We start from the raw sequence: 12,364 nt of genomic DNA, 5'->3' as shown, positions 1-12,364 counted from the left end.
AAGAATACATCTGGGGTCCTAACCAAGTGATTTGGAGGGATGATGTCCTGTCTCTTGCTGAAGAAAAGAGGCTGCATCAGAAGAAGTACAATAAACATCTTTATAATTCTTCTGTGGTTTTTGTTTGTTTTTCCAGAGCAGGGTGGTGGTTATTTTTTTTGTTTTTGTTTCATTATACAATTTTCAAAGCATTTATTTTCTTAAAATGTCTCTTAAACTGGAGTGAGGTCAAAACCAGACAGGCTGATTCTGAGCTTGCCAGTTTATGTGGTGTGGAACTAACATGCTGAACTGAACAGCTCTTGCTGTCCAGGCCTTGTCTGGGAAAAGCTTTTGCCATATTTTTCCCTGATTTACCTTCAAGCCCATCATTCTGCAGGCAGTGAACAGTCAAGTCTTGTATGCACCACCATGTGTGGTTCAAACTCAGTTTTGTTTCCTTCATTTGATCTGTCTTTGGATTCCATTTCCCACAGGATCTGCATGGATGAAATAGAGAATGCCAAATGTGGAATGCTTTCTGCAGTCTTCAAGAGAATATCTCATGGTAATTTTAAGAAAAAAACAAGATAGAATGATCTTATCTGCATTCCAACCCATAATGACCCTCCCTATCTGACTGAATTTATTGTAATCCCTATAAACCTAAACCTCAAAGAATTTCAATGCCTTGCACTTCTCTACTGCACTAATTTACGAGAAGTGGGTAATGTGCCATCTGGAGGTTTCACTGCCATTGGGAAGCACGTTCAGCCCACAGAGAAAGCAAGTCAGGCCAAAAGGAGAAAGAAAACGCAGGGGAAGGAGAAGATCTGGCTTCAAGGAACAAGTGTCATGAACTCACAAAGATAAAAACTACATTGCAAAAAAATCAGTTTCAGCTTGCATGATTGGCACATACACAGCCGATAACCCAAGGTCTCAACCTAAGGACATTAGCAACATTACAGGGCAATCCTTACACAAGGACAGAATGTTCTTGAGCAATTTCTGCAATATATTAGACACAAACAGGTTTTTCCTCAAAACTGAAGTCATGTCAGGTTTCTTGTTTCACCTCTTTTAATTCTTCCTGAACAAACATATTTATTGTGGTGGCTTCAAGTAAATTTCCACTTCACATAGTCTTCCTGAGAAAGAACAAAGGGCTTGCTGGGGGGAGCTTTTAGGCTGATTGACTATTCTACACCAGGTCACGAGAGGCTTGAGACCCATTTTACTTATTGAAAAAAATATGCCTGACTCTGATTTTATTCTTTTTAATAAGCCTCAAAAATAACATTGAAAAATGTATGTCACCAAACTCGTGATTACTAACCTACAAAGAGAGCAATTCAGCTGTCAGAATGGATCAAATCAACAAGTTAGACACAGGACTGAGAAGCATATTAGATCATAAAATATGTTGTCACCCTATTAATACTAAAATAATCAATCCTAACACAACCTTAAGCCCCAATACATCCTAAAGAGGATATTAAGAAGGCAGCTGTCCACTCACTACTCATATCAATTACAGAATATTTTAATATTGAAACAAAATCATCATCTAATATCTGCCACATGCTCTCAGTGTCAGTTTTAACATTCCATCTTCAAATACTTCCTCTTCCTCTTTGCGGGTGAGCAAAACCTTGCCTCCCAGCTCTGTTACCAATACAGCTATTGAGGCAGAGACATTAATATCATTGTCTAGGAGAAAAATATCCTTTTGACCAGGTCAGCAAGTAGAGAAGAAAGTTAAAGACCTTTAGCTCTGAAACACTCCTCCAATACAGCAGTTAATTTCACTGGGGAACTTTCTTGCTGATGTTTTCCTCCTCGTGAGTGCTTGACTGATGTTCACATCCGTACAAAGAGCCATAGTAGAAAAATTCACAGTTCATGAATGTTTCAAAATAGGAAGTTCAAAGGGAATGGGAATGCCCAGCTAGTAAAGGATAAGTAAATAATAATAGTAATAAAACAGAAGAAAAAGGCACAGACTTTAAGTTGTTAGATTTAAATTTAATCTAAAATTATATTGTCGAACTTTGCAGTTCTTCTGGTCCTTTCTCTCTAATAAGTCAATAGCTGTTACTTCCAGCGTAATTTTCTTCCATGTTCAGGAAAAGATTAAAAACTTATGATTTCTCTTCAAGGATCTATACTGTAGGCTTTCCATGAACAGTCTTTTCTGGGGTGTTTTCCAAAACAAGACACTGTCTTACTTGTTCTCTACTTCTTACTTCTCCATTGACTTATTTGCTCTCTGCTTCTTACCTGCCAAAGAATTTCAACCAGCTGAGACACAAAGCGTAATATGTCCAGTCAAATGGAGGATATTTGGAACAGAATAGTTTGAGTTAGAAGGGACCAACAAATGTCATCAAGTCCAACTATCAGACTACGTTGGGGCTAACTCAAGGTTGAAATATAACATTAAAAATATTATCCAAATAATTATGGACAAATGCAGAGCATCGACTACCTCTATGCAAGCCTGTCAAGTACTCACTTGGTAAAGAAGTTTTTCCTAATATCCATTTTGAACCTCTCCTGACATAGTTTTTTTCTGTTCCCACATGTTCTGACACTACATATCAGGGAGAAAAAATGAGCACCTTGCTGTCCACCTCACCTCCTCAGGAAGCTGTAGAGATCAATTAAAGCATCCTTTTAAACAGTTATTTTAAAATATATGGCATTTTGCAGACTGTGGAATCTGAAAGTCTGACTTGCCTTCCAACACTAAAAAAAGAAAACTAAAAAGGAAAAAAAGAAAAAAAGAAAAATTACAAGATCGTGGTTGTTCTTTTCTTTATATTAAAGGATTTTAGGTGACAATATGTCACTCAAAACAGAAACATATTCTTATAGGTTAAAAACAATATCTTCAGCTCCCAAGAGAATCCTTTGAACATGAATCTGTAAGGAACTCCCTCCATTGTACTCTGGAAGAAAAGGTACTGTACAACAAAGGCTACAAGATTCACCAGAACTGGGGAAAAATATTAAATGTGCAGCCAAATTCAGCAGTCAGTTGGTGAGGTTCTCAAGTAACACAGTCCTGGTTTCCTATCCCTTCCTCTGCCCTTATCACTGAGTAAGTCTCAGAAGCTGCCAGAGAGGGACAAAGGCTTTGCTATTGGGAATGAAGAAGGCTCATGGGACCTGTGTGGTTACAGCTGGAAAATGAAGTTTTTATGTGAACTCTTTTCAGTAATTATTTCCCCATTGCGTGTATGAAACAAAGAACATGCCAAAACAAAAGGAGTGCCTGCAAAACAGAGAACATTATGCTTCAAATGTCCTCATCAATTTTTACCTGCCTGGGATGTGATAACATCCGCATGTCCAGTGACTGAGCCATTCCAGCTTCCTCAGCAACTCTAAATCACAGCAGTCAGGAGCAGCCTGTCAGAGTCTTCTATTCTTGTTCAGATCTTTCTCTCTCTCTATATATATAACTTTCATTTATTTCTGTGGCTTCTTGATCTCAGAAAAAGCAGTTCAACACCTACAGAATACCTTCCCTAGGAAGATCACTATACAAGCAAAGTTCAAGTATCCCATCATTGATTGCATGTGTTTCATGCTAAGCTCCTTCTACTATAATGCACTTTCTACAATAGCTGATAGATTTTTCCAGTCTTCCTCTGGGAGTCCTAAATGCCTTTGCTAGAGAATGCAAGAGAAACGTAAAGGCTCTTCCTCTCTTTCCAGCACTGAAAAAAAATTCAGTTCTTGAATGAAATGTTTGAAAATCTTTAGAATTACTTTATAATTCATACTGAGTCTTTTAAAAAGAAGGAAACTGTGCAAACAATAGAACACAGGTGTCTGCACAATAACGTGCTAAACTGCTTTAGCAGTTTGATTTTCTAACCTCATGATACCACAGGATGTGTAAACCCAAATCAAAATTCTCTGTGTACACTCTTATCAAACAGTATGTTTATTCTGATGCAGAAGCCTTCATTCCAGGAAGCGTCTCTATCCAGAAAAGTATTGACATTTGTACTTAAATTTAAGCCTAAGTCCCATTCAGTAGGATATAAGGACATTTAAGCACCTGTATGCCTAAAAAGAGACTGACAGAGGGCAAATCTGAATCAGAATTTTATTAATGTTCCCTGAAGGTTATATAAGATCAAATGGGTAGATTGAGTTGGCATTCATTGCAGTGACTTTGTACAATGTTTGGGAAAATGAAACCATTAATGAGATATCACCTGAGTATTTTTTTCGTTGACACATTGGGTAATAAAATGTGAAATGCTTTACTTCACCAAATGAGGTCAGCACATATGTGAATAATTCCCTAAAAGAACAGAATTTTTATTTAACTTGTTTAATTGTCTAATAGTGTGTTTGTTCAGCATCAGTATGCAGTGAAACAATATTTCTGCCATTTGACTTCTGAGAAGCCCTGGACTTCATGATTAACAATGAAGTTCTTTTTGGCAATCCTCCTGTGGTTGGACAAACCACAACAAAAAGGGACTCTCCTCATACAGAATTTTCAGTCTAAACGATCTGAAATTATGCAGGAGTGATCTTCTTTGACTAGTTTCTATATGAGAAGGTAGAGCAGATTCATATTCATTTCTTATATTTGTCTTTATCTGTGTATTCATCCCTCCCTTTGACACCTGTCGCAGAACCAGATGAAAATAGGTAGGCAAACATCTGAGTCTGATGCTGGTATCTATTTAGTATTATTTATTTACATTTGAAAAAAAAAAACACATAAGTATTCTATAAAAAAAAGTAGAGTGGTCAATAGAAATTCCTGAAAATATTAAGATAAACTTCTTCAAGAGAATAGCAACCATACTGGTATCTAATCACTGTGTGGACTTTTTCTGTTTTTGGATTTCCAAATCCAGGTTTCTGGATTTCTTCTGCTTAAAAAGAGCATGGAGCCTGCATCTTATGCTTTAGCCTTTGATTGCCAAACTCTCCACTTGCAGTTCTCCACTTGAAGCCACAGCTGGAAGCGTGTGTAACATCTGTGTGTGGATTTGCCAGGTGGAGCCAACACACTGAGCAGTACATGACTGCTGCCCACCATCTTGCAGGATCAGATCCTTATCCCAAGATTTAACAGAAATCAGAGCATAAACACTGCCAGACCTGTATTTATGCTAAAATAACTATCCAGTTTTTCAGGGTTTGCCGAGAAAAGATCAGTGGCTTCTCTTTTCAGGCAAATCCTGGTTTATATTACTAGACAAATCCACTGACATAAAGTGTTAATGGTGTTAAATTAACTTCATCAATCAAATCTAGATGAGGATCTGGCCTATCATACCTTAGATTGTTGAAGCCATTAATTCATAGCTCTGTATCCCTTTTGTAGGATTTTCAATCCCTCTAGTAAAATACGTGTCACTCAAAGACTGGATCACACTCCAGTTATTCTTACAATAGTGGACACAGAAAGCACTGGACTTTCTGCCATGTGGAACAATTGCATCATGTGTAATCAAACAAGAAAGAAAATAGAGAAGTAAGTAACCACATCAACACACTATGCATCCATTCATTTACCGTGTCATTTAGCATATGGTCATTCCTGTGATCAAGACAGTAACTGGCATTTTTCCCAGTTAATTCACCTCTTTTTCTCTCTCTTTGTCCTCTGTTGTAGCACCAGTCTTTCAGCAGGATTTCAGGTTGTGATCTCCTTGGAGAATGAATAGTCCTTATTAAGTGTCTGGAAAAAACCAACAACTTATTAGTGCATTGAGACTAATTATGGAACTACTTTAATCAAATAAAAGATCTCAATAAAAATTAACAATACACTTGAAATCAACTTAAATATTTTTTCTCTTTTTCTCTGTCTCTCACTCTCACTCTGTAAATTGCCAGTCCTGGAGTTCTAACAGCTGCCTTTATGAAATCTGATGAATATGAAACTTTTCAAAGATTAAGCTTTTTTTTTCTGACATTTGGTTATTATAATGGTATGTACTAATTCTTTACAAATCTTAGCTGTGAATCATCCACTGCAAATGGAAAACAAACTCGTAAATATTCCTGGGCAAGTTATTCTAAATTATTTTTCTAAAAATGTTCACTTGATATTTTGATATCTATTCAGCATTGCATATTTAAAATCTAGACAAGTACAGTCTAGCCATGCACAGTGCCTTTTCCTACTTTTTACACTGTTTATGAATCCAGATGCATCTTCAAAACATATAGCCTATTAAGCTCAGTTAAGAGCAGATCCTGTGTTGATGCACATTTAGCTTTAATTCAATTTAATTTAATTTTCTGAAGCTAGCTGTGCTATATGGATAGGTATGATGACAGACCCAAATGCAGAGCAGGAGGGCAAACAATCTTTTTTTGACCAAAAAAAAAAAAAAAAGTATTTATCAACCTGTATACATCCAGGTGGCATAAGGTCTTTGAAAAATATGAACAACACCGTTTGAAGCTTTTATTTTTTTTAAAGTTGTTTCATTACCCGCTAATAAATTAGCAAGGTAAGAGACTTTGTTTACACACCTGAAGTCCAAGAGGATGGCAATTCCCAGAGCTATTTTCTACCTGAAATGTTCAAGGACATGCAGCTGACACAGTGGGCCTCTGACTGCAAGACAGACAGCTCCAGGCCACAAAGCTGCTGTATAAAACTGTCTACATCTACCTAAATTAGAGCTGACAACCAGCCCTGGTTTTATAATGCTGAGTTCTCAACTTTTGGACACCAAAACCTACCCAGAAAAGGAAACAGAGTACATTAGATTTTTTTTTTTTTTTTTTTTTTGCTTTTGGGCATTGCTGCTTCTCTTTCTTTCCCTCTCTTATTTTTACCATATTTTAAAAAAAATATATTTTGTTTGATACATCAAATTTTTTGTTCCTCTTTTTGATAAAGAACTTTAGAGTTAAACATTCAATTAAAAAAAAAAAGCAAATAGAATTTTACTTGAATATTATGTAGTGTTTTCACTAAAAATAATCTCCTCTCTTTAAGAAGTGGAGTTAAAGTATAAACCTTGGAATTAGATAGAAACAGCAGGTAGGAATGAAGGTACATTGAAGAAAGATTCCTAGAGCTTATATGCAGACTTCGTTGAAGTCTTGCTCCTAATGAGATGGTTAAGACTAATTTTTCAAAAAAAAAAAAACACCACTGATCTCAGATGCCAGTTTGCAACCTTCTCCAAAAAGCAAGTAATTACAGGGTTCTGACTAGCTGCAACTCCCCATAATATGAATGTTTAGGGCACTTGGACATAAGAACTTAAAGCCAACTGATTTTATCCGTTTCACATGAATGCCTTAAGCGTCTTTATTTCTCAAAGTCTAACACAAGTTTTAAGACAAAAATATTACATAAGAATAGCTCTCTACATGTCTATCTTATTTAAAGCAGACAAGAAATTTGATGAGATGTAACTATGGACTGAAGAGCCAGACTGCATGTTTGTGAACAAAACTTCCAATTCCAAGAATTTCTCAAATTTAACAATGTTACTTTTCCAGATTTCCTTTGTATCTTATAAATGATCGCAAAGCTAATTCAAATTGGTATTATTTCTTTTATCTCTTTCTTTTTTATTTTTCAGCACAGGCATTTCTACTTGTGCAAATACATTCTTAATTTGGTCATACCAAACAATGAACTAAATAAATTAATACTGCTTGTAGTTTATCTGTTTTGGTAGTCAGAGCTCTGGTGTTGCTGTTCAGTTTTGAGATACGTCTTTTTTTTTAAAGTGAGCAAAATATTCTAGGTGTATTCTTGCATTACTCTTTGTGCTGCAACATATTTTGTTAGAGAGCCCACAGTAGTATCTAAAATGGTGTAAATCATCAGTTTTTAATCTGGCAGGAAGTAGATAGTGGCCCATTAAACTTTCGTAATTAAATTTCCCTTGCACTCCCCCATTAGAACCATTATCTGAGTTTTCTAATTAACACAAGAGGAGGGAGTCAGTTCAGAGTGATGAGATCTATAACCATCCCCTTTCATTTTAATGACCTTTAATAAACTTTTATTACTATTGATATTTATAATTATAATACACCCTTCCCTCTGCAATATGATTCTTATGGCCTCGTCAAAACCGAAAAATACTCAAAGTTGGAGTATGACAAGTGATTGCATTCTCAAACATCCAGAATTTGGAGCCAAAAACATCAGTGGAAAAAAAAGATAAAGTGTCTTTTCCCCTCCCACTGTTGCCTGTGGGTAATGCTTTGGTCTTGGTCTGCTGCTGCCCTTTGCTCTGGCAGCAGAGCCTCCTCCAGATAGTCTGACACTAGTGCTGAATCATGAGGCGGCTTTGTGACAGATAACCACGAGGAATTATGCAGAGTTCATTTAACTTATTTTACTTCTAGCCCTACAGAGGTCAGATACTAGAGAGGAGGATTAACCACTGTGACATCTAGTCCTTTCTTAGATTTTTCATCACTGGCTTTTATAGTAACTAAAGACTTTTACATGGAGCTTTTATTGGCAAGTCAAAACTTCTAACCTCTCCGCAGCCTCAGTGTAGTATGTCCTATATCTCAACGATTCTCTTTCATGTAAGTAATTATGATCCCATCAGAATTACAGTGGTATGTGTTTCTTTGCTCAAATGAGATGCATGGCTGAGCACCTCAAACAGTACTTCTTTCTGCTGGGCTTGTAAGGAGAAAGGTATCCTGCCCTCCAAATCAGGAGTTACCTATACCAACAAAGAGAGCCTGAATATCTACACATTCCTTGCTGCAAACAAATGACAGTCTTCCTTACATGTGGGCAGGTGTTTTCTCCTTCCTGCCAGTTGCATAGATGTCCACATTGGAGAAGCATGAGCTATATTGAACATGTGGAAACGTTACAGCTCTTCACAGCTTAGTCTCAATCCACAGGTCAGGAATGAACCTCTGCCTGTTTAGTATCTGATGTCCTGGATCTCTGAGTTAAATTTTATGACTGTTCAAAGTTGAATGTCTCAGAGTCAATTTTCAGTAATTATTCCTTAGAATCAGAGAATCATAGAATCATTAAGGTTGGAAAAGACCTCTAAGATTATCTTGTTCAACCATCCACCCATCATCTCTCAGCTCGCTAATCCATGTCACTCAGTGCCACATCCACACTATTCTTGAACAACCCCGGGAACATTGACTCCATCACCTCCCTGAGCAGACTCTGCCAATGCATCACCACTCTTAGAATAAATTTTTTCCAACATCCAACCTGAACCCCCCCCTTGCACAACTTAAAGACATTACCTCTTGTCCTTAATACAGGTTGTGAGCGTTAAGATAATTAGCATTAAAAAAACCCAAGTTGCATATATAACTATAGGTAGCCAATACAGAAAAAATGCAGAGAAAATGACACAATATTTATTTCAAATTAAAGTTACTAGAAAAAAAGTCACATATAAAACTTCAGTATAAATGGTAAAAAAAAATGGTTCTGAAAGTCTATGATTCAGACAGATGAGATCATAGAACACCTTGCTTTAAAAAAGGATCACTGTATCGATAGCCAAGAGACATTGGATGTTCACTGCAAGAGACTTAGCAGTTAATATAATTGTAAAACATGAAGAATGTATTTCCTGTAAGAGTAACACTCAGTCATACCTGCTGAAATCTTAAATTTAGATTAGGTGAAAAGCAGTCATTAAATTGAATTAGAGTGCTCATTAAAGACCTGATCTTTTCTCCTATTGTTTGAATTACTGACGATCTAATGATCAGCATTTAAACTCAAGTTCTTCAAAAACAATCAGAAATGCCTCTACACATTTTCAGTAACTTCAAAACTTTCATTTGATGTTGTGAAATGAACTTTGCATTCCTAACTCCCAGACTAACCAAGCTGGTGTAGGAAGTTCAGTGGTAGGCAGATAGGTATGAACTGAATGTACGCTGTGTGAAATTGCTTCATGAAAAAGGTACGCAATAAAATTTGGCATATGTTGTTGAAGTGATTATGAGGTCTGTGTGAAAGCAGTAGTAGGTAAATTTTGGCTGGCACAGCATACAGATACACTAGAGAAAAAACACAGCCAACAATGTGATCACAGGACAGGAACCAGCTGCCTGGATTTTGCCTCCTGAAAAACAAACAAGAAAAAGCATGGGGAGAGCTCCTCCGTGACTTGAAGTATCAGGGATAATACAAAGCATGGTTTAATGGCCTGCAACCATGATCTGTCCATACAAAATTCTTCTAAATATGTACTGAGCCCTCTTTATCACCATCCATTGCAATTATTTCTGCACTTAGTGTGGTTTACCCATCAGTGGAGAAGCATGTATGCAAAGAGTTTTTTTAAGAATGCATCAAATACAAGAACAACATGATAACACATAACCACAAATGTCTTGGCCTGAGGAGAGGTTATGTTGTGTTTAGGTAGAAATATAATTGGCAGTATCATATTTCTTTCAGTGTTTGTTTCTGTTTTGTCATTTCAAGAATTTTAAACATAGAGTTTTTCAATAAAAATAAAAAACTCAAAACATTTCCATTATTAAAATTTACATATTGAAATTGCCTAAAACATTTGTGAAGTAGTTTACCTGCCAGTTGTCACATGGTCAAGAATGGACTTAGATTTGCTTTTCTAACCTCATCTGCTAATTAGTTTATGTCTTAAATATGAAGGTGCAATCTTCATATTTTCTACCCACATCAACTTCTGATTTTATCATTCTTCAAACTAAATTAATATTAGCCTATTTTTCATGTATCCTGCATCTTTGAGATTCACAGATGAATTAGAAAAATGAGAAAAGGGTAACTAGATTATAGAATTTCCTGAATCTTATGAATATTAACTGCATTTTTCACCTACTGTAGCCAATGAATATGTTTTATGACCTTCTGTGTATTAAGCTGTATTCTTCTCTCCACTGTTCTGCTTCAGGTAATGATGATTCTGAAAAATGCAAAATCCCATCATGCAGAATTTTGTATTAGAAAAGATAACTGGAAATTAGTCATCTCTATATTCATATATGATATAATGCAAAACAAAGATGGAGCAAATGAAGAAGAGAATGAGGAAGAAAAAGAGGAAAAACAAGAAAGAGGAAGATTTAGAAGGAGAAAAAAATAAATAAGAATGTTTACAGCTTGCAAGGATGTAGGAACAACAAGATGAGTATATTCTGCAAACAAATCAGTGGCACACTACCTGCAGTTCTTAATGCAGTAAAGACAGGATTAGGATGGTCCATTCTTGCAAACAGAAAATTGTCCCTAAGCAACAGCAAGGACAGTTTCCAAGTCACTTGCAGGCATTCTTTGTAAACTCTTCAAAACACTGACTGTTTAAGACTGCTGTGAACAAATGATCCTTCTACCTACCTTCAATAGATTACCACTCCCTGCTTCTGTTGCTTCCTTGTTTGCTCTGTGCTCTGTGTTGTGTTATGAAGTTCTGTATGATAAAACACCAAGACCAAATATCAAACTTATTTATATCCTTCTAATTAAATATTTTAATTTTTTATATCTGCAATTCAAAAGTTAAATTGAAATCATCAATAGTCCGTTTGACTTTAATCAGTAAGTAGAATAATTTGTTGATAAGAATTTAGTCCAAGTCAGGAAGAACACTCTAAGAAACATCTGTGATAAAAGTATCAAGCAGTCTTTCTAATCATGTACCAAGTCCAAGGTCTCTGATAAGCCACCTGGCTATATCTACGCACTTCAATAACCCCAAGCTGGTATTACATTGTCTAGCTAAGGAAGGTCTTGTTGCTGGGCACTGAGCTGCTAGGCTTATGGCTCTCTGTTACGAGACACAAAAATATCTGAATATTGTGTAGGTGAAACATGCACAGAAAGCCATGAGGATAGTTATTTTAATAAAGAAGGCTGATAGTAACCAATAACTTTACAAGTCAGAATCTCTGCTTTTTTTTTTTTTTTTTTTTTTTTTTTTTTTTTTGCTTCTTTAGAGTTGTCTTTCACTTCTAAGAAGCTTCTGTGCCAAAAGTTGGCTAAAATGCATTCCTCAAGACTTCAGATATCTGCCTTCTGCAAGTAAACATCTTCTGAATCTCAGACATCAATTAATTTCATTCATCAATCATTTGTTATTCCTATTGGGCTCACGTCATCTGGAAGACATATCTGTTTATTTACACTGTAATGCCCTTTCCCAGAACACTACCTTGTTATGTGATTTTTCTTAACATTGTTTTTCCATACAATAAATTGTTGTGCTCCAAGAATATGCTCAGCATTATATCTAAATGGACAAGCATAGCAGTCTTTCATGTACAGCACAGTCTTTCTTTTGTGGATCTACATGAGTACAGCTCATCAGTGAACACTCCAAATTTTCTGGCTTTACTCATAACTCACTGCTGAACCTCTCTCTGCTCAGTGAAA

At 36.1% G+C, this 12,364-nt stretch overlaps 1 protein-coding gene across 37 annotated transcripts in view; it reads right to left on the bottom strand.

Annotated features, from left to right (window-relative positions):
- The window catches only part of LOC109365892 (uncharacterized), a 65,360-nt gene extending 53,804 nt beyond the window's left edge, over positions 1–11,556 (bottom strand). For 6 of the 37 annotated variants that reach the window (XR_014881918.1, XR_014881917.1, XR_014881920.1 and 3 more), the window contains exons 1-3: positions 11,157–11,295; positions 10,841–10,898; positions 5,604–5,701 (exon numbers count right to left, since the gene is read on the bottom strand). Coding sequence is in view for 8 of the 37 variants with exons in the window: in XM_085219221.1 (XP_085075347.1) it covers positions 5,604–5,701; positions 10,841–10,898; positions 11,157–11,199 (199 nt within the window). In the remaining 29 variants the exon portion in view is untranslated. The other 31 variants (XR_014881943.1, XR_014881940.1, XR_014881942.1 and 28 more) reach the window with 27 other exon arrangements.
- Positions 11,557–12,364: the final 808 nt, after the last annotated feature.

This window comes from Meleagris gallopavo, chromosome 2 (genome assembly GCF_905368555.1).
Source record: "Meleagris gallopavo chromosome 2, MGAL_WU_HG_1.1, whole genome shotgun sequence".
Lineage (NCBI taxonomy): Eukaryota > Metazoa > Chordata > Aves > Galliformes > Phasianidae > Meleagris > Meleagris gallopavo.
The sequence above is the reverse complement of the archived record's forward strand: the minus strand, read 5'-3'. Positions and strand labels throughout refer to the sequence as shown.